The sequence below is a fragment of the Channa argus genome, chromosome 20 (assembly GCF_033026475.1).
Source record: "Channa argus isolate prfri chromosome 20, Channa argus male v1.0, whole genome shotgun sequence".
In the NCBI taxonomy this organism is placed as follows: domain Eukaryota; kingdom Metazoa; phylum Chordata; class Actinopteri; order Anabantiformes; family Channidae; genus Channa; species Channa argus.
The window spans coordinates 2,901,814-2,923,040 of NC_090216.1; the positions used below are offsets into that span (position 1 = coordinate 2,901,814).

Here is a 21,227-nt window from a genome sequence, read left to right on the forward strand (position 1 = left end):
AGTCCACCTAATGCTGGGCTGCAGGATCGGATGTCGTGTTCTGTCTAGACCTGAAGGAATCAGCCCAGAAATAGCTCCAGAAGAAAACAAATGGTGCTCCTGGCGCTAAACGGAGAACCTCAAGGTTTATTTAGCATTTTTTTATTCTACATATTTTGCCTGTGGAGTTGCTGGTTCTAAACATGGTATTCTTCAAGTGCCAAGTACAAGAGTCGAGCAGTTAGCTCTAATCTGAGCCAGCACCCGGCCTGGGTCTTAGGAAATCGCTTTAAAGCTGAATAAATGTACATTTTTAAGAAAACAGAAAGGGAAATGAATGCTACACAGAGAGAGCATGTTTTACAAGTAAGATTTAGTCCCTTGTCTTACACAATACAGTTTGGAAGCCACATGTTTTTGTGCTATTGGTAATGAACTGTGTTGCTTTCTTGGGCCTGCTGACCTGCTGTGACTATGTTCTCACTGCAGCCACTCAAACTGCCTCAGTGTCCTGTATCATTGGCGGCTTTTATCTACTTGCTGTGGATCATTGCATCATTAGACTAGCCTTTTTTAATATTTCGAAATGCACTGTATGGCCAAAAGTGTGTGGACAACTAAGTCTTAATATCTTAAGACATGGCAAATATTGCTTCCAACTTTGTGGCATCATTCTGTTAGTGCCCCTGCACACAAGGGCAGGTTACTAAAGAAATGACTTTCTCAGTTTAGTGAGAAATAATTTGATAAGTTTGCACGTTGCCCTAACGTCAACCCCCTCCAACAACTTTTGGATGAACTGTTCACCAGACTGGTATCACTAAATAGCAGGGTTGGACCTCACTAATGCTCTTCTGTTTAAATGAGAGCAGCCAGGTTCAACAGCTAGTGAAAAGCTGCCTGTTTGGTGTAAAAATGGAGCCTGTTTTAGCAGCAGATTAGTTTTCGAAAGACAAGTTCAACAATCACAAATTTTTGCTGACAGGTTTTGACCAAATTCTTGTCAGAGACATTCCCGTTCTGCTGTACGTTTTGTGACAAAGTAGGGTTTTGTAATCCCAAACCCAACTCTGCAACATTAGTGTTCGAAAAATTAATTTAATATGACAGTACCCAGACTTTTGTCTATATGCTAAAAGATACTCGCTGTAAATTCTAAAAGCAGTTACTTTGTCGTTGGGCAGTGGGATCCCGACTGCTGTTTGCTGTCCCCGGATCTGCTGCTCTCTCTGGGCCACCAGCTCCTCGGTGCAGCAGTCTTGCAAAAACACAGCAGCCCTGTTGCGCAGGTTGGGGAAGAGAAATGTACTGTAGGTTGGCTGAGTGAGAGTGTGATAAGAACGTTATGAGGTTCATGAGGGTAGTGATGGCTCAAAGGATGGTCTCTGTCCTCTGGCTTGAAAGACAATATGTCAGTGATTATACTGATCTCTCTGTTCTGCAGGAGGATGTCTCCACATTGAGGATCCACAGTGAGGTTACGCAGCCCCCCTGGGGACACAAAGTACACAGGAAAAGTGACTAACGATAAGATAATAGGATGACAATTTTAGCATTTGCACAATGGGTGACCGATGATGATTTAAACAGGTTGGAGCTGCCAGGCAGGAGGTCTAGAGGAAGACCAAAGAGGACATTTATGGATGTAGTGAGAGAGGACATGAAGTTAGTTGGTGTGAGAGAAGAGGATGCAGAGGACAGAGTGAGATGGAGGCACATGATTCCCCTGAAAGGGAGCAGCCGAAAGGAAAAGGGAAATAAAGTGGGTGTAATACTCCATGAAGTGCTCATTCTCCTCAGTCAACATGTCCAGGAAAAGGTCTGTTACCTGCAGCTACCTCAGATACTCTCATTTTGCTTGAATTGTATGCATGTAATGGTTGTGAACGAAGCAAAGGATTAATCACTGTTGTGACAACTCCATAACAATTAGAGCCTGATGACAGACATAACAGCAGATAAAGCAACAAGAGGTCGCGGAACAAAAACGCCAGACATATGTTTCAGATTATTTAGAAGAAGTGATGCCATACACATACATATTTTGCCCACCAGAGAGCACTGACACGTACATTTTAAAAACAAGTCATTTTGCATAGTGAGTACTGTTACTTTTGGTAATTCCAGTTTATTTCATTGCTAATATTTTTTGCAATTGTTTCCATGCAGGATTTTGTCAAGTAGAAGTGTTTCTACACGATGGTACGAATACTGATAACTTGAACTTTCTTTCTGAAACAAACTCCAAACTCTTCAAGAGTTTTCTGGGCCTGTTTTTAGGAAAAATAAATAAATAAATAAAAGTAAATAAATCCCTCTAACGCCATCCACCCACATTCCAGTAAAATTTCTGTGCACAGACTTGTAGATATTCACACCGGTCAGATGCTTCAGACTGGCCTTTTCTCCACACATTAGCTGACAAACATACAGTGAAATAAACGAATAGTACATTTGTAAAATGATCGAATTTGCGTTTTTTTCCTGCCGTTTTCGCGGTTCAGTCCGTCCCGGAAAATAGTCCTCTGGATATAAGTTGTGATATTTGGCATGAAGCAACTTTTATTTATACATATAAAATATTATAGGTAATACAATGAGATGTTTAAGTAAATAATCATGTTTTAAATATAATTTTTATCATGATATACATTTCTTAAAAAAACTTCCTAATATTTGCAAACGGAAGTTGAGGTGTAACATGGATAAGAGGCGTCCAGGAGGAGGTGTGTGAATCGTACCGAACACTTAGGTCACTTTTGCTCGTTTTAAACGTCAGATATAACTTATTTATACTTTTTGTTGTTGTTGTTGAATCGCTGCTGCTGCTGTTTTAATTTAGTAGTAATAATAATAGCACTTTCATACAGTCTGCGGGTAGTTTGGAGCAGACGAGCAGCACCTGCACGATGATTCCCGGTGTTGCCGTTTGTTCTCGCTCCCTCCGAAACCACCGCCGTGTGTTTCACCGAGTTTTGGACGTTTTGCGGAGACCGTGGACACGTCAGCCAGTTTTACCTGCTGCCAGTCGGTGAGTACTGAAAAGTAAATACACTGGAGCTGGATAATGTTGAGTCTAGAACATTTTCATAAGCATATGGATTCGCATATCTGTGAGTCAGAGGGTTTTACACAAGCCTGCAAACGTTAGTCCTTAGACAGCTTGAACATTACAAACAATAAAAAAACTTTGCAGCCAATTATGCCGCATAAGATACTGATATATGTAATGTTATGTCTGTCATACTTTTTGCTCGACTACAACTCATTTCCAAAGGGAATCTTATTCTCCACTGTATTTTTGTGACCCTTTACAAAAAAATGGTCCTGGTCTCACATTTCAGATGTTAATGATTAACTTCTCCTTTTTAAGCTTAACAAACTGTTAACCACATACAATCTACTTCCACACATTACTTTACTTTTAAACATTTCACAAAGTAAATTATAGAAAAAGACACTTTTTTTATTTTTCCGTAAAGTTTTGCTTGATGCGAAATATGTCCCAAAAAATGTGGAATTTTGTGCATCAAAATCTGTCATCCTTTCTTTGCAAACCATAACCACATTTTTGCATATTTGTTCAATCTATTATTTACCTTAGTTGAGTATAGGTATTTTATTTTTCTTGTTGAATAAACACTTCTCTACTTGACCTCGGGGCCTCCCACCCACCCTGTAACATTAAATAACGTTCTAACCAATCGTCGCATTTGTAGTTTTGGCAACATAAAGGTAAAAGCACTTTTTCATCTTTTTAAAAAAGCAATTTTGACTCATTTTATAGTCACCATAAAACTTATGCCCACAGTTGTGTCTAAATATCACCTGTCTCCCTGCAGTGGAATCCACGTGGACTCTCCACCCATCGTCCCGACTCTCACTACCAGTTATGCCCACGGCACCTCGTCCACATCTTTGCTCCACTCTACAGTGGCAGAGACCCTGCTGAGGTCTGTGGAGCGCTGGCCTGACAGAGAAGCCATGGTCTTTGTACAAGAAGGAGTCCGCAAGACTTTTGCCCAGTTTCAGCAGGATGTGAGTCTTTTCCTCTGAGCTTATACCCTGTAAACAAAACTCCAATATAGCTTTTTCAGAAAAAAAGTTATGTTAATTCATAAAATTAAAAAATCTAACATGTGTAGACTGTAATTTCATATAGGGCCATCTCTTAACTTACTTAATCAACACAATGTTTGCATCCCAGATCTACATCAGGCAGCACCCCACCATACATATCAAAGATATAGGTTTTCTCTATGGGAAAACTTGCCCAAGGGGAGTACACACAGTAAACATACAAGGTAAATACAGCATAACCTTCCAAAGATCATCCGTAAAAAACTCATCTTAAATCCCATTTCCAACCAAAAAGTTCCTGCTACTTTTCTTTCCCAGAAGCTAAAGTCCAAGAGCCTTTTCTGGGGTAGAAGTCCTTGAAGGAAGTGTGATTTACAGTTCCACAAGAACGATTGCATTTTCAAACCCAAAGCTCGATCTCTTTGACCTGTGCAGCAGGTTGTAAAAAATGTTTAGTGTGTAAATGGCCCCTGGTGCCTGAACAAGTTTGTACTGTGGGAATTGACTCTTATAGTCACCTGTGTTCAGTCCTGTTCAGGTTGTGAACTTTCACCTAGTAACTGTAAGAAATATTTCCAGTGGTGCCTCAAGTTGATGTTCTTGACCTGATGCACAGAGAACAATCAGCCCGCCCTTTTTGGCAGGCACTAGTTCAATCTGACATTATTACAGCTTGATAGTTTTATGATATGATTATTCCTTTTGCTATTCTGCAACAACTGTTTTTAAGAAAAGGACAATGCAGTTGTTGACATTTTTGTCTTCAGGAAACAACATGGTTTGAAAAGACCGACTCAGCACATCCTATAGCGAAGTTTTAGACTTTGCTCCTCAAAAGAAGCGTTGGGCAACAACTTGTAAAAAGTAAACTGCTCCAGAACGGGCGATGACCCGACAAGGTCTGCTCGTAAAATGCTGCTTTTTTATTCTTCTTGTTTTTCCTGATTACTACATGTCACAAGCTATTCTGTATTATGGGTGGTGTAAAACAAAGGAAGGAAAATAAACATTCACAAGACATGAAGGAAGAAACCTATTGCTAATAATAATCCAAAACGATGAACAATAGTTTTGATCATTTAAAAGATGATGATGTAGATTTATTTTGTGCAGAGAATTGGTTAAACAGAAAACCACTTTTCAACTACCTTTGTTTATTATTCACCAACTTGCATGAACCAAAAATACAAAAAATCTAAACTATAAGAACAGAACAAAAACATTTTTCACTTTGAAGTACTAAGTACATGCTCCTAAACTGTTTCCTGCCTTGAATCATGTGGGCACAGTCAATCAGAAACTGAAAGATACCATCTCAGGTCAGGGTGGGGTGGGGGTAGAAAAAGCAACTTGTTATCTTCTCACTTCTGATGGACTGAACACACCTGGTCCAGATTATCGGCAGTGGGAAAACGAGAAGAGCAGGATTTTAGAAACCACTGCTCAAACATATACCTTAAGTAGCCCACTAAGAAGCTGATTTCTCTGGTCATCAGTCCCAACTGTTACTTTTTTAAATAAATATTTTAAATTTTACCACGTTGCCTTCATCTGGGCCGACAAGTGAAATAGCTCTTTACACCAGCAGGCATGAAAGAAAAGGTGGCCGGGGGATTCAAACCAAAGACCTTTTTAGCTGTGAGGCAGTACAGCTAACCACTCCACCACCATGCTGCCCAGAGGCCTAAACAAATGTGCTCACCATTTTCACACTGCTGTCATTTACCACCAACAGTATCACTTCCCTCATTGGCCATGTCGTTGTGAAATAAATGAGCCGAGTCTCCACGTGTGCCGTCTTGACTCCGACATTTATTTTTATTCATTACTTCCCACACACTGATTTGCTGAGCTGAACAGCCAGTCAGAGTTGTCTCTCTCATTGAGTCAACATGCTGAATCAGCTGACTAATGCCACTGACACAGGATGCACTGCAAAAACTAGGCCGCCGGATGCTCAATGAGGGTGCGACATGGACTGATGATCGACCATCGTCTTGGTGTGTCACCACCTCAGCATAAAAGTACAGGCCTTGTCCAGATCCTGAGATGGACCGGAGACATGTCAAGGGTGGACCAATGACAGCTGGGATAGGTTCCAGCCCCCTGTAATCCTAAAGAGGACAAGTGGTCCTAAATTATAAATAGATGGATGTATTAATTTGCCTAGAGCTCATACAAAACACCTAAGACAGTTATTTTTATTTTTTTTAATTAACATGTCATTCTGCACACAGTTTTTTTTTTTTTTTTTTTTTTTTTTTTTTTTTTTTAAACATTCAAAAAATCAAGACCAGTTACAAAATATCAATAATGAATATATATGTGCAGGTGGACCAGGCTGCAGCTGGACTCCTGGCACTTGGACTGAAGAAAGGGGACCGGCTTGGCATGTGGGGACCCAACACTTACAAGTGGCTCCTGTTTCAGTTTGCAACGGCTAAAGCTGGCATTATTTTGGTGAGTCAGACCTATAGTGTGGCAGCACGGCCCTGTAAACAAGGCTAATACAATATTTGATTGCAGTTTAGTGATATTCTCTCTTTTTAATTTTAGTCAACAGATACCATGAAAAGATGAAAATCAATAATTAACCTCCAACCGCTGGGTGATATCTGTGGGTTCAGACCCAGATGTAACCTTTTCCTCTGTGCCACAGAGCTTTGTTGTTGTCCACTCTTTTCCCTGGATGACATGTTCCTTCATTACTATGAGCACACACACACACACACAGACACTGTCGTTTATTTCCCTCACACACTCTGTCCTCCTGCCAGAAATACTTGAACACCAAATGCACATTCGTGCACAGTTAAAAATAGCCCTTGTTCAGCCCCTTCTTGTTTGCACTGTTTATAGAGCTTCTGAGCCGGTGGATGGGGCTGGATGATAAAGTGCGTGGAATAAAATAATCAATCAAATCACAAGATAGAACTGTTTAACAACGTTCTGGTGTATTTGACACATCCAGCCTGTTCTCCACCCGTGTTGATTCAGTCACTTTAAAAGTTCAGCTCAGGATCCGGGTGTAAATAATAAAGTCAAGACTGTAAAGATGTTTAGAGAAACAGTGGAGAGGAAAAACTCCCTTTAATGGAAGAAGTTTCCAGCAGAACCAGGCTCAGGGTGGGCGGCCATCTGCCTTGACTGGCTGGGGGTGAGTGGAAAGTGGAGAGAGAAAAGAAAAGAGCCAGGTTGTTAGTTTAGATGAGGTAACAATTGAAGTTAGCTCAGAGAGATCTATGGATAAAAATCAGTCTAAGAGGGATTGAGGCCTTATTGATGATTCTAGCAATGTTGTACGGGAGGATCTGGTGGATTCTTTCTCTAATAGCTGCAATTTTATTCATAAAGAAAGTCATGAAGTCATTGCTGCTCAGAGTTAAGGGAAAACCAGGCTCTTAGTCAGCCTGGCTACAGTGTTGAACAGAAACTGGGGTGGTTGATGTTATTGTCCTCTATTGGTGATGAATAATATGCTGTTCTGATGTTTTTGGGGAATTTTAGTACATTTTTAGGATAATCAGCTTGTGCAGGAGTAAAGTTAAGGTGGCTACTCTTCATTGTATTGACAAGTGGTGAAGCAAATGATGAAAGAATCATTTCCTTAAATTTGTTCACAGCATTTTCACTTAAGTTCCTGCTGTAGTGGATTTTTTCTATTGTAAATTCAAATACATCTAAAAAGTAGTTTTATTACAATACTGAATCGTAGTTGGTTTAATTTAGGTTTTTTAACAAGCATCTACAATAAAAGACTGAACATAATTAAACCTAACACACCTAACTCATCACTGGTGCAGCCATTTGGTTTTAGACGTCACACAGCGTGTTGCATGGATTTCACCTGAGTGCAAAATCCTCTTTTAAAGGATTGTAGTAAAAATGCACTTGTATCTGGAAGGTCCACTTACTGATGAGTCCGTCATCACTCCAATAAACTCAGACATCAGGGCACGAGACGTTTTCTTTTTCATTAAATATCTCTGAGTACAATAAATTAAGGAATAGAATGAACATGGCACAAGTATAACTCTGCCTGTGACTATGACTCCTGAAGGATTTACGAGCTGAGATGTGCACAGAGTCAGCAGGTCAGTCAGCCTTTAGTTTCCTCTCAATCCTGAGCACCTTTTTTTTTTTTGTTTTACCACCCAACAGGTGTCTGTGAACCCGGCGTACCAGCTGCAGGAGGTGGAGTTCGCTTTGCGGAAGGTCAGTGACTTTTAAAAACTGGTTTTCCTGTAATGTCATCTTCAGAAAGCTGAATCCTCCGCTCTCCGTCTTTTCACAGGTCGGTTGTAAAGCTGTGGTTTGCCCCACGGAGTTTAAGACCCAGAAGTACTGCGACATGCTGAGACAGATATGTCCAGAGATCGATTCGTCCAGTCCAGGAGACATCAGGAGCTCCAGGTAACCCCTAACCTGTGTTCACCTGTCATTCTCCCTCGTCTCAGTTTTTCTCAGGGAGCAGCACAAAACATTAAAAACACATAAAAATGCACCGATCACGTCATGAGTTCTGTGGCTGACATTAAGAAACCGACATTACGTTCTGGTGCTTTTAGGAATTGCACACAAATTACACATTAACACATCTTTTATTCAGTCTGAGATTTCTTTCTTATTTTTTCGACTAAAGCTCTGGTCAGAAGGTGGCACAGCCACAATTATTCAGTTGTAATTATAGAGCACTAAATCACATTTTTCAGGGGCATCATGGAGGCTAATGAAGGAGAAATACGATCTCTCTTATCGGTCAGTACTCGCTGCTTTTTGTTTCACCACTCTCCCTGTTTATCCATCTGCCACTTTCACCACTGTTGTCACGAATGGTGGATCCATGAACATGTTACCCTGGGGTTTCTTGTGACACTCACACACCTTGGTCTTGGTCTGATCCTTGTTGGTAGATCACCTCGTTGTTCTCTCACTGAAAGACTTGATTCTAATCTCATAGAGGATCACATACTTTTGCAATGCATGAATATGAATATGCAAAGAAGGGAACGACTTTAATTCTATGATGTTTTAATTGTGTTCCCTTTTATGGTTGTAGGACCTCTGATCATGTTATAAGTCATATTTATTCAGAAATAAGACTAAAATGTCGGGTTTTCTACTGTGTTGTCTTTTTCATTAGGATTTATTAGTGTTTGCATTTATATTTCACTTTTGGAAGAGAAAACCCTAAAATGTCTTCTAATATTCAAAGATTCAAAGTGTTTATTGTCATATGCACAGATAGAACGCATGTTTCCCTGTACAATGAAATTCTTACTTTGCCCTCCACTCTAAATGTCACACAGTAAGTAAAATGAGAGTTGACAAAAAATAGAAATAAAATAAAAAGTAAGAGCAAACAATGTAAGAGCAATAAGGCAATAAAGTGAGGTAGCGCCGTTCTCAGTGCGGTAGTGCAGTTCTGAAAAAAAATAGTGTGCAAATACACTAAAGACCAAGTAGTCGATTTGTCAAAGTACATTTACTGCTCTACCACCAATGTAGATCAGGACAAAGCCTCCTACATTTTGGACTTTGACTCTTCACTGCCTGAAGGTGAATAGTTCACAGTTGAAAAATATTCCTGCCATCAAACATGTAGAGTTCTTTTAGTTTGGTTGGTACCACACTTGGTGAATTTGACATCCTGACCTCAGTATGTTAAATATTCTTGTTACTGCTCAGAAACATTCAGGATTACACTCTCCCCCCTCAGGCTCCCAGATCTCCGCTCTGTGATCGTTCTGGACAGTCGACAGCCAGGAATGCTCCACTTTGAAGATGTGATGCAGGCAGGCAGCAGCCAGTACGTAAAGCAGCTGCAGGATCTGCAGAAGACGCTGTCATTTGACGACCCCATCAACATCCAGTTCACTTCGGTAATTGCTGAATAATTCCTGCTGACGTGAGCCATGAAGTCTTGAGTTAGCTGAAGCCTGTTTGCTCTCATTCATTTCTTTGAACTTTACTATTTCTGGTGCTAATTGTTCACATAACACACCTTTTATAGAAGAAAATCACAAGACGTTGGTGCACAAATTTCGATTCCTTTTTTATTTTTTAAATCGGCACAGGATTAATTGTACTTACAGGCTGAAAATATACGCTAATACTTTAATTTCTAATGTTTGTCACCAGGGCACCACTGGGACTCCAAAGGGGGCCACTTTGTCTCACCACAACATTGTCAACAATTCCTACCTTGTTGGCAGGAGACTTGGATACAACTGGAGGGTGAGACCACAGTTTTTTTTATGTCCTCACTATATATTACTTATCTAGACAGATGCCAACTGTCATATGTTCAAATCCCAGGAAAAACATATCTCTTCCCTCTGGTCATTTAGCAGCGTCTGTCCATAAAACCCATATGCTGCTTAATTCCAAATGGTCCGACATCATCCTGCATAATCTACTGCAAAGCTTTCCTGTCTTTGACCACAAATTTACCTTCCTGTAGCCTCATCTTCGCATCTGTCTACCTGTGCCTCTGTACCACTGCCTTGGTTCTGTGGGTGGTGGGATGTGTATGGCCGTGCACGGCGTCTCCCTGGTCTTTCCCTCTGCAGGGTACGATGGGAAGGCCAATTTAGCAGCTCTGGAGAGTGAGAGGTAAATTCTACAGTTCTTTACATTTAGTCTAAAATGTTTTAAAATAAAATAATACTTTATCTAATACTGCAAAATGCAACGGCGCCTGTAAGAACTTTGCTAAATGTTCTTTGAATCTAATAACCAGTGGCCCTGAGCATTGTATCTTAGGGTTCATTAATGTTGACTATAAAAACAGAGTTTGCTTTGTCCTTTTGTGGGTACATGCTTAAGAAAAACACAGCTTTTAGTCTTAATATAAAAAAAAAGTCAGGATCTGCAGCATTTTTACAACAGAAAGCAGGAAAAGCTCCTGAAACAGTAGTTACTGTAGACATGCTTAGCATCTATGGGAGCAGGCTTTTCAGTGTTTTTGTATGTTTGTCGTTTTGATATTTTTGTGTCCTGCCTTTTCCCCCCTCTCAGGTGCACTTTTGTTTACGGCACCCCCACCATGTATGTGGATATGGTTAACCAGCCCGACTTGGCTAAATATGACCTGTCGTCATTAGAAGCAGGTGAAGAGAATGTTGATTCTGTTTTCATACATAACAGCAGCAGACACACAAACTGCTGCCTTTACTTTGACCTTCTTTGTGCTGATATTATCCATAAAGCCTGTTGCTTGTCTCGTAGCAGTGTTAATCTCACAGATGCTCCTCTGTTTTTGTCCTCTAGGCATTGTGGCTGGTTCCCCTTGTCCTCCAGAGCTCATAAAGAAGATTGTTACTGAAATGGGAATGAAAGGAATAACAGTAAGTGCAAATATACAAACTCAACTTAGAGTTTTCCCATTTAAAAGATTATACAAGAATTCAAATGTATTCCATCAGACAATTCTGTCCAGAAATGTACTTTACAAATTGACTAGATTATGTAACAAACTAAAAGGAATCAAATCCCTGAAAATCCTTTAGAGAGAGCATAAAAGCATCAAAGCACTGTTTAATCCCTATAATTATTTACTGTGTGTTGAGTGGAGGATTGTTATTGTTCACATCATGCTACGTGTTCGTTAGATGGAGCGAGCTGCTAAACAGAGAAATTGGCGATGGCCAAAGACAATGGCAAAGTCAACGTCCAAAGTTTAGGATCACATGTAACGGAGAGAAACAGAAAACTAAACTGACCAACCACATTATAACAACATTAATGCTTTATCATCATGTCCCTGCTGTGTTGAGGATGTGTGTCCATCACCATCGAGGCTGCTGATACACTTTATTCACAGCATATTCCTTTTAAGACTGTTAGTCAAGTTGAATGTTTAATGCTTAAATACAGTTTCCAGAAGTAAGAAGGCTATTAAACAAAATAACTTAATGACTTAAAGGTCTATGGTACCACCAACGGCTGCAGTCTGATTTTGCCACTTAGCAACAGTCTTTTTTAAGACACCTACATGATCAAAAAGAGAGGTGGAGTATTTACTAATTACTAATTAATTGTATGCTGTAGAATGAAAGCTGAAAATCTACAGACTTTATTTCAGGATGTCGGACTCCTTCCTACAGCAATATTACTTTTTATACGCAGTAAAACCACAGACTGACCTTTTCCCAGACCTCAGCAGGTGTAGTTTCTCCATATAGCGTCCAAAGCACTGGAAGTCACATGCTAGAGGGTCCTCGTGGGTTTTTTGTCCCCAGTGTGAGTTCCTCCACCACACAGTTTGCTCATTGCTGTCCTGGGATAGGTGGACATCTTGTTCCTCTCTAGGTGAAGTATATCCTGGCTGCAGGTTGATCAGCTCATTTCCGCTCATATGCAGCCAGCACAAGTCTTTGGCACCTGTGAAGGTCTGCAGCTCCCTGAGCTTGTTTTAGCCAATAGTGTTCAAAGATGTTAGGCGTGATGCTCATGATGTCATTGCTGGACAGGTAAAGGTAGATGGGCTCCTTCAACTTGTTGAGGGCCTGAGATCTAATCTCTAAAGTCTGTGGATCAGGAGGTAGAGCAGTTGTCAACCTACCCCAGGGTTGTTGGATCAATCCCAGCTCCTCCTGTGATTTGGTTATAGTGACTTCAAGTCTTGTAGCAAAACAGGAACAAGCAGAAACAAGCCTCCCGAGAGAAGCAAAGCTGTTAAAAATGGAAAAAAAAAGTTTGATCAGAATAATGGAATCTAGAGATCTAGCTTCTTTTTTTTTTCTTTTTGGGAATATCATTTTCTCTGATTTTCCAATGGACTTGAATCTTTCTGCCAGATTTGAACTTAAAACTCTGAGCTACTGTTAGTGTATGTAAGCAATACAGTGCTGTAATTAAATATACGACCCCCCTTCTGATTTTTAAATCAAATCAAATCTAAATCATATGGAATCTAAATCAAATCTCTATCCTGAAAGAAGAGTTTGTGAGGAATGTTCTAGAGGTGAAAATGGAAATGGCTGTAGTGAACACTTTCTTCCAGAAGAGGCAGGAACATAGGGTGACGTACAAGAGTGGAGGTAGAAGAACTCAGGTGGACGACATCTTATGCCGGCGTGACTGCAAAGTGTTGGTAGGGGAGAGTGTAGCCAGACAACACATGATGGTGCTGTGTAAAATGCTGGTGGTGAGGAAGATGAAGAGGACAACGGCAGAGTTGGTGGAAGTTGAAAAAGGAAGAATGTTGTTTAGTTTTCAGGGAGGAGCTGAGACAGACTCTGTGTGGTTTGGAGGTGCTTCCAGACGACTGGACCACTACAGCTAATGTGATCAGGGAGACGGGTAGGAGGAGGAAGTGGACAAGGAGACTTGGTGGTGGAACGAGGAAGTTCAGGAGTGTATACAGAGAAAGAGGTTGGGTAAGAAGAAGTGGGACTGAGAGGACTGAAGAGAGTAGACAGGAGAACAGGGACATGCAGCGTAAGGTGAAGATAGAGGTGGCAAAGGCCAAACAAACAGCATATGATGTCTTGTACGCTAGGTTGGACACTAAAGATGGAGAGGTGGATTTGAGACAAAGAGATAGAGATGGGAGGATGGAAGATGGAAGAACTTTGAAGAGTTGATGAATGAGGAAAATGAAAGAGAACAAAGAGTAGAAGACGTGTGAAGTAGCAAAGATTAGTAAGAGTGAAGTGAGGAGGATGTTGAAGAGGATGAAGAGCAGAAAGGCAGTTGGTCCTGATTACATACCTCCTCCACACTTGCATCAAGGATCAGCTCTGAGCCCCTTCTTGTTTGCTCTGGTGATGGACAGGCTGACAGATGAGGTTAGACAGGAATCTCCATGGACTATGATGTTTGCAGATGACATTGTGATTTGTAGTGAGAGCAGGGAGCAGGTGGAGGAAAATCTAGAGAGGTGGAGGTCTGCTCTGGAAAACAGAGGAATGAAGAGGATGTTAAGACAACATTGATTAGGGATACAATTAATCAACTTCGAAATCTGAAATGTTTCACTGTAATTCGTGTCTCCCCCCCCCTTTTCTGCAACCCTCTTTTGTTTGTGTCATCATAGATTGTATACGGCACCACAGAGAACAGCCCTGCTACGTTCTGCGGCTCGCCGACAGATAACATGGAAAGGAAGTGTGAGACAGTCGGGTACATCCTGGATCACTTAGAGGTAGCTCAACATGCTGTTCCTCATGGAAATCTAAAAACAAGCAGCAGATATTCTGAAGTATCATTAAACAAGATAAAATTCTTCCTGAAGAACTTTGTTTGCTGACTAACATTAATCCTCCTCCACAGGCTAAAGTAGTGAACCCTTCAACCGGACAGATTGTGCCAATAGGAACGATGGGGGAGATTATGATCAGAGGATCCTGTGTGATGTTGGGATACTGGGGTGAGGAAGATAAAACACAGGAGTGCATCACTACACAAGGCTGGTACAAAACTGGGTGAGCAGAGCTTTAGAACTTACCCATGTCTGACAAAACTGAGTAACTGGACAGGATGAACCATGTTCATCTCAGTTAGAATTATGTGAAGCATGAATCTAACCAAATAAGAACAAACTAAGTACCTGAACCCATGAAGTTATGCCTGCAAGCTTCTAGGGCTCATGGTGAATTGTGTTCTTTAAAAGGTCACTGTAAAACTAAATACTGTATTACCATTAACATGTTAACGTCACGAGGAAGTTACACAGCATATTGATGCAAAAAGCTGCTAATTTGTTTTTAGCAATGTTACAAATGTCATTAGGATTCTGAATAAGGTTTTCTTATTTCTGAAAAGCAACCTGGAAGTTTCAGTTTCACTCTTTACGCCAAAGTGTAGAGATTTGAAACTTTTTATTTTAATAAATTAGTAAAATTCTGCATAGTGTGATGCGATAAAAATTGCAATTTTATCTGTTTGACACTACATTGAATATGCAGGAAGTGAAGGGTTCTAATGAATATTCAATGAGTTGTGCTCCTTTAAATCAAGTGTTGATTTCTATTACCATTTAATTTCCAGAGACCTCGGCAGCATGGACGCATACGGCTACTGTCGTATTGACGGCAGGATCAAAGACATGATCATCAGAGGAGGAGAGAACATTTACCCAGCGGAGATCGAACAGTTTCTGCACACACACCCCAAAGTGAAGGAGGCACAGGTGAGTTCAAACAACAAGCTGCTGTAATTTTATATAATCAAGGTTGTGGAGAAACTAAGAATGTTTACACATAGTTCTGATGCAAGTATTAAAGAAATTTCTACATTTGTTAACACAATAGGATGAATATATTCACTCTTTATACACAATCAATAGTCTTAGGTAAAGTAATTCAAAATGTCATTATTTTTCTAATAATTTGGGGGATTTTATGCCTATATTAGAATTATGGCAGATTCAGTGAGGCGGCTTCTCTCTCTGTTGCTGTAAAGCATCATATTTTTCTTTTTCCGTTTATCAGGTAGTTGGCGTGGTGGACGAGCGCATGGGTGAGGAGGTCTGTGCCTGCATTATACTGGTAGACGGACAGAACTGCACTGCAGAAGAGATTAAAGCTTACTGCAAAGGACAGGTGAGGTTCCATTTGTTTGATGCCTATCTTTTGCTAAGGTCAGACAAAAACTCTGCTCAGTATTTTCTTCATGTTCTCCTTGCAGATCTCCCACTTCAAGATTCCTCGCTACGTACTTTTCTCAACCAGTTTCCCGCTCACGGTTACTGGAAAGGTGATTTCTGATTTCCTGCTTCTCAGCTGAGCTTAAATGTTGCAGCTTAGGTTTTCTAAAGAATAATTTTTCTCTCTTCTCAGATCCAGAAGCACAAATTACGAGCACAGGTTGAGAAGCAGCTGGGACTGAAGAAATGAGGCGTGTTTTATAACTAAAGAGCATTCAGTTACTGTATTGTGTATCACAAAGACCAATCACGTGTGATGTGTACCAATCCAAATGACTGTTAGCAATGAATTGGTTAAACTGTGTCTATACTACACTGGTTAACATTTAATACCTGAAACACACGCTGTCATTTATTTTTCAGTTTTTTTTTTTTTAAATCAATTTCCTTCCTTCTGCTTCTGGAATGTGTAAAAGACAGTTGCATTTTGTTAACGTATCTAAGTGGTATGGACAAGTGTACATATAAGCCAAATGTGTATTAATCTAAAATGCAAATAGTCCTCAGCAAGTGCAAAAATAACTTTGAGAAAATAACTGAGAAATGTTTGTTAGAAAACACAGTGCCTACATGTTTGAGGTTAAAACAAAATCCTCTTTTAAAAAAATATATATATTTGTACGTCGGTTCTCAACATACATATTTTTGTAACTTGTTATTAAAATGTTCACTTTACTACAAACTAATGGCCTTATGGTTAAATGCAACTTCTCTAAGGCTAATTAAAGGTTAGTTTGTTTCATTTAATAGTCTGTCGTCCAAAAGTAGATTTATGCGTGTCTAACAAATCTAAACTGAAAATGATTTATAAGTGATTGAAAGTCTTGTGAGGCTGTTCACAATAATTGTGAAAATTGTAAATTCCTACTGAAATGTGTTAAATTGTAAATGATAACTTGTTGCTTATTTTACAGATATTCTAAAGTAACCATGACAAATTAATTGGTACTATGAAAAAAAAAAGATTTGAAGTTATGGGATCCTGGTGATATTTCAAACTAGCTGTGGGCAGGTGCAGAAGTCTCAGAGAGCAAATTGCATGTTGGAGTCACTGCCTCTGAAGGTTGTGCGAATGTTTAGGTTACGGTGGCATCATCTTTTAGGCCATTTTCCCTTTGTTGACAAGTGTTCTGAAAAGACTAAATCCTACAGGATGTATCACTGCCCATTTTCTTTAAAAATGTAATCTAAGGCTTGGTCTTTATTCAATATAAAAAAAACAATGAAGGATGCAAAATACTAGAAACCTGCGGGTCCTAGTTTCTCTATGGTACCAACAAAATGTGTCCAAGTCTGTAAACGAAAGATTATTGCAGAACTTGTTAAACTTGTTAAACCACTAAGCTCCTCACTGTCCGTCAACTTGAAATAAACTTTGTACCAAATCATTTTAACAAGGCAAGAGTCTCTCTCTTTATGGAAAGAATGAAGGAATTATTATTGCACTCAATGGCAGGTGCACAGAACCTAAGCCCTTGCAATGCCATTACAAAATACTATCACGTGCAGAAACTTAATGACAACTTTGTTATATGAAAATAAGTATCATACACCAATTTCCTCTGGAGTCTGACTAAGCTACATGTGTCTGATGCTGGTCTGCAGAATTTGATGTCACTTTCTGTCTAGACCTGAAGGGCTCGGCCGGAAGTAGCTCTTGAGAACCCAGAAGCAAACAGATGGGGCTCTTGGCTCTAAAGGGGGAAACTCAGTGTTTATTTTACATATTTTGGCTTTGGATTTAATATGTTTCTGGACTTGGTTTTGCTAAAGTGCAAGAGTCGAAGCGGTTCGCTCTGATGTGTGCCAGCATCCGTTCTGGGTTGTAAGATATGGCATTAAAGCTGGGAAATGTGTAGTGATATTTATACTACAGAAAGACGTCCCGTTTTAAAAATATGATTTTGTCCATCTTTTCTGAACAACAAAGGCTTTGTTTTTATATCATCAATAAATAACTGCATTGATATCTTTAGCACTCAGGCTACACTCACTAAAATATTCCAAACCTGCTTTTTGCACATTTTACAGCATAGAAAATGTATCTAAAAATAAATTACAATGCTATTATTGCCCATGAATCTACACACATATAGGACGTTGATACACAGGCCTGAGTCCATTCTGCTTGTGACAGGAAAACTAAAGCAAACAGGCTGCACCTGCACACAACGTCATCTACCAGAGAAAAAGGGTCCAAATACTATAGTAGATAAGAAGTTTCTGTTTTTTTTTAATTAACTTGTAAAAATTTGAAAAGACATGTTTTCACTATGGGTCAATGTGTGTAGAATGATGACACATTCCTGTCTGGCTGTAATCTGTGCAGCACCTTTTAAATTTCGGTTTCAGTCTTTAAATTTTCTATTATGATTCAGTATTTTTCTTATGTTGTAACATTAGAGGGATTTGGTTTTGGGGTTCTGTAATACTAAATCCAGACTCTGCAACATTAGCTAAAGATCTAAACGATCCCAAGTGGGGGATTGTCCACGTAAGATATTTGCTACACTGTCACACACAGCGCAAAAATAAATGAAAAAACATTTCCACGAGTACCTCAGCTGTGACTTAGTCCTTGGGCAGCGGGATCCCGACTGCTGTCTGCTGTCCCTGCATCTGCTGCTCTGCCTGGGCCACCTGCTCCTCGGTGCAGCAGTCCTGCAGAAACACCGCTGCCAGGTTGTGCAGGCGAGGGCTCTCAGAGAGGGAGAAGCGCATCATGCACTGCAGGATGGCTGGGTCAGTGATCTCAGAGTGTGACGAGGGCGTTATGAGGTTCATGAGGGTAGTGATGGCTGAAAGCACTGTCTCTTCCCTCTGGCTTGAAAGACAGTTCGTGACTAAGCTGATCCCACTGTTTTGCAGGATGATGTCTCTGCACTGAGGGTCCATACTGAGGTTACACACCCCCCCTGAGAACACAAAGTACACAAGAGAAGTGTGAAGTGTGAGCTGATACGATGACAGTTTTAGATTGAGAGCATTTGCACAGATGATGATGATGATTTACTGTTTTTGTTAGAGTAATACTCACCCATCCCAAACTCCACTAAGTTTTCATTCTCCTCAGTCAACATGTCCAAGAAGAGGTCGGTTACCTGCAGCTCCCTCAAATACTCCATGTTGTTTGGATCGTACGCAAAATTGGCCAGGTTAGCCAGCACTTGCTCCTTTGCCTCTGAGGAAATGACAAATGTTTTGCAAGTTAAAAATGATGACTGCTGAAGCAAATTCCTATAAACCAGACTTTGATAAATCCACCATGTGCTTATAATGGATATGTATTAGCAGATAAGGGGCAAGATGTTACAAAAAACAAATGCAGGAGATGCACTGACAGGTATCTTTTCAAATATGGGATGACAATAAATATAATGCATTACATCACTCAGCATAATGAGATGGAATAATGACGCTATGAAAATTATCCATCCATCATCTGCAACCACTTATCCTTCTCAGGGTCCATACTAGACACGATCGATGTCCGCTTTCCTGATGCTGGGTACCCACAAATAAAAGTATTGTATTAAATGGTACAGTTTCAGGTATTGTACTACACACAGTCTCCACACTTGTCAAACCAGATCATTCTCTGACCCCATTTACTGTATATAAACTAGGCAACATAACACAAACACCTCTTTGCATATCTGGAGATTGAGTCATGCCAAGTAAACTTTTCTCTTTTAGGTTAAAGGTTTTGCTACTCATCCAAGTAGCTTCTTCAGACTGAGGGACCCAAAAAGACATTAAAACTTCTGTTTTGATGTCAACATAGTATCGGGCATTTGTCTTTGCAGTCCAATGCAGTGAACGGTGTCCATAGCTCTACATTAGAGAAAACCAACAGCCTCTGCACAGGAGGATGCTCCAGCACGGGAAAAGCAACACCTCAGGTGCAGTGTACCTTCACTTGAAGGACAAAGGACACTGGTTTGAGGGTGACCATGTGCACATTTTGAACAGAGACAAATCATATGAGAGAGGCAGATATGCTTAGGCAGAGAATTCCCGTCTCAAAAGAGGAGGCCTTAGACTCTGCCCCACTCTCACGTCCTTTATCGTCCACTAATTAGGTCAGGTAAGAAACAAGATCTACGCTGGAGGATATAGCTGGGTCCCCTACGACTGAAAAGGCTACTTGGATGAGTATTGAAACCTTTCCAAACAAGAATAAAGAAGTCTAATTGACATGATACAACCATCAGGTAACCACACCTGCATGATTGAGAACATTCACCAGCTTCGCCATATACCCAAGTATATAGCAGTACAAATTACAGCTCCCAAATTAATCACACAGTTGAATCAACACTTATTTTAAACAGTCTGAACAAAAACGGAACATTATTGCCTTAAGGAAAGAGGATTTATTGTATAAGACTAAATTTATTTCAGCTGGCTCTACCCGAGAGTATTCAGTGTGAGCCATTTGTCTATTTGTAAGCAGAAGTGGAACAAAATACAGATTTTTTTCTGGGCATCACTTTTTCTGACACAAAAACAAAGTATTTAATCGAATTTGATACTATTGATAACACACATGTAAAAATCTACTCCAGATTGGTTCCACATGTGCCTCATGATTTGTGCAGAACTCTGAGATATTCAGCCCTTGTTAAATGTAATTCAATTACAGAAAGTAGCCAACTTTAAAAATCCATAATTCTTTTTTATTCAGTTAGCAGCAATATTAAAACAAATGTTACATGTCCTACACACAACAAAACCACACTTTAATTATATTTATTGTGAACTGATTTCATATTTGTTGTAGGTAAAGGTAAAAATTGTGCTTTAATTGTGGATTTTGTTTTCTCTAGTAATTAATAGATGAATGTAAACAAACCAAGCACGTTCTTAGCACTGCAGCTTGTACAGGAAGCACCTGCCCTTTCTTTTGATTTCACTAACCTCGGCCACCTGTGAGTGTATTTGTGCGTTTAAAATAAACGAATAAATAAAAGTAAGCAAAAAGCAATTCTAAGAAATACCACCAAAGAATTTTTCAGATTTCCTAAGATGTCATTTAAGGATATTAATAAATAAAAGACTAATACGTGACAGATAAAACAGAAGTGTTACCCACCTTCACTGTCCGTGTCCTGAAACTCAGTGACCAAAGTTTGTAAGTATTCAAACCGGTCAGAGCCTTCAGACGAGCCTTTCCTCCACATATTAGCTCCACTGTTTACTTTAAAGTTAAAATATAAATAGATAATCAACCAACAACAATATCTTCAAAAACGACGGGGACTGCGTTCGTATTCACCCGTTGTTCCGGTTTGGTCTGTCATTTAAATGTCTCCGTAGTAGGAGTAACACTAAAACCTAACGTTCCATTTGAACGTTGTTTGTTTATAAACAAGTTTTAATATCGATTTAAAAAAGTAGTTCAAACCCATTTGGCACGTATAAAAATTATCATATAATTTTGCGTGGGTAAAAGCGTCCACGATAATGTCTCGGGATAATTTGATATTATTTGGAAACGGAAGTTGCGTAGGGT

The 21,227-nt window shown here is 39.8% G+C and overlaps 2 protein-coding genes across 2 annotated transcripts; one reads left to right on the forward strand and one right to left on the reverse strand.

Moving 5' to 3' along the window:
* Nucleotides 1-2,688: 2,688 nt before the first annotated feature.
* On the forward strand, nt 2,689-17,109 carry LOC137105731 (medium-chain acyl-CoA ligase ACSF2, mitochondrial-like). Its single transcript, XM_067488281.1, has 17 exons — nt 2,689-2,705; nt 2,850-3,010; nt 3,822-4,017; nt 6,391-6,519; nt 8,221-8,274; nt 8,354-8,472; nt 9,779-9,941; nt 10,201-10,296; nt 10,523-10,674; nt 11,080-11,171; nt 11,332-11,408; nt 14,102-14,209; nt 14,338-14,489; nt 15,055-15,196; nt 15,498-15,608; nt 15,694-15,762; nt 15,846-17,109. Exons 2-17 carry the CDS (start codon nt 2,889-2,891, stop codon nt 15,900-15,902), a joined length of 1,839 nt encoding a protein of 612 aa, XP_067344382.1. The 5' UTR covers nt 2,689-2,705; nt 2,850-2,888; the 3' UTR covers nt 15,903-17,109.
* armc7 (armadillo repeat containing 7) lies at nt 10,098-21,009 on the reverse strand. The gene is made up of 6 exons (XM_067488296.1): nt 20,808-21,009; nt 18,750-18,893; nt 18,272-18,627; nt 13,777-13,958; nt 12,207-12,735; nt 10,098-11,382 (listed from the first exon to the last, which is right to left on the reverse strand). The coding sequence occupies exons 1-3, from the start codon at nt 20,893-20,895 to the stop codon at nt 18,284-18,286; spliced, it is 576 nt and encodes a 191-aa protein (XP_067344397.1). The 5' UTR covers nt 20,896-21,009; the 3' UTR covers nt 10,098-11,382; nt 12,207-12,735; nt 13,777-13,958; nt 18,272-18,283.
* Between the last annotated feature and the right edge of the window lie 218 nt (nt 21,010-21,227).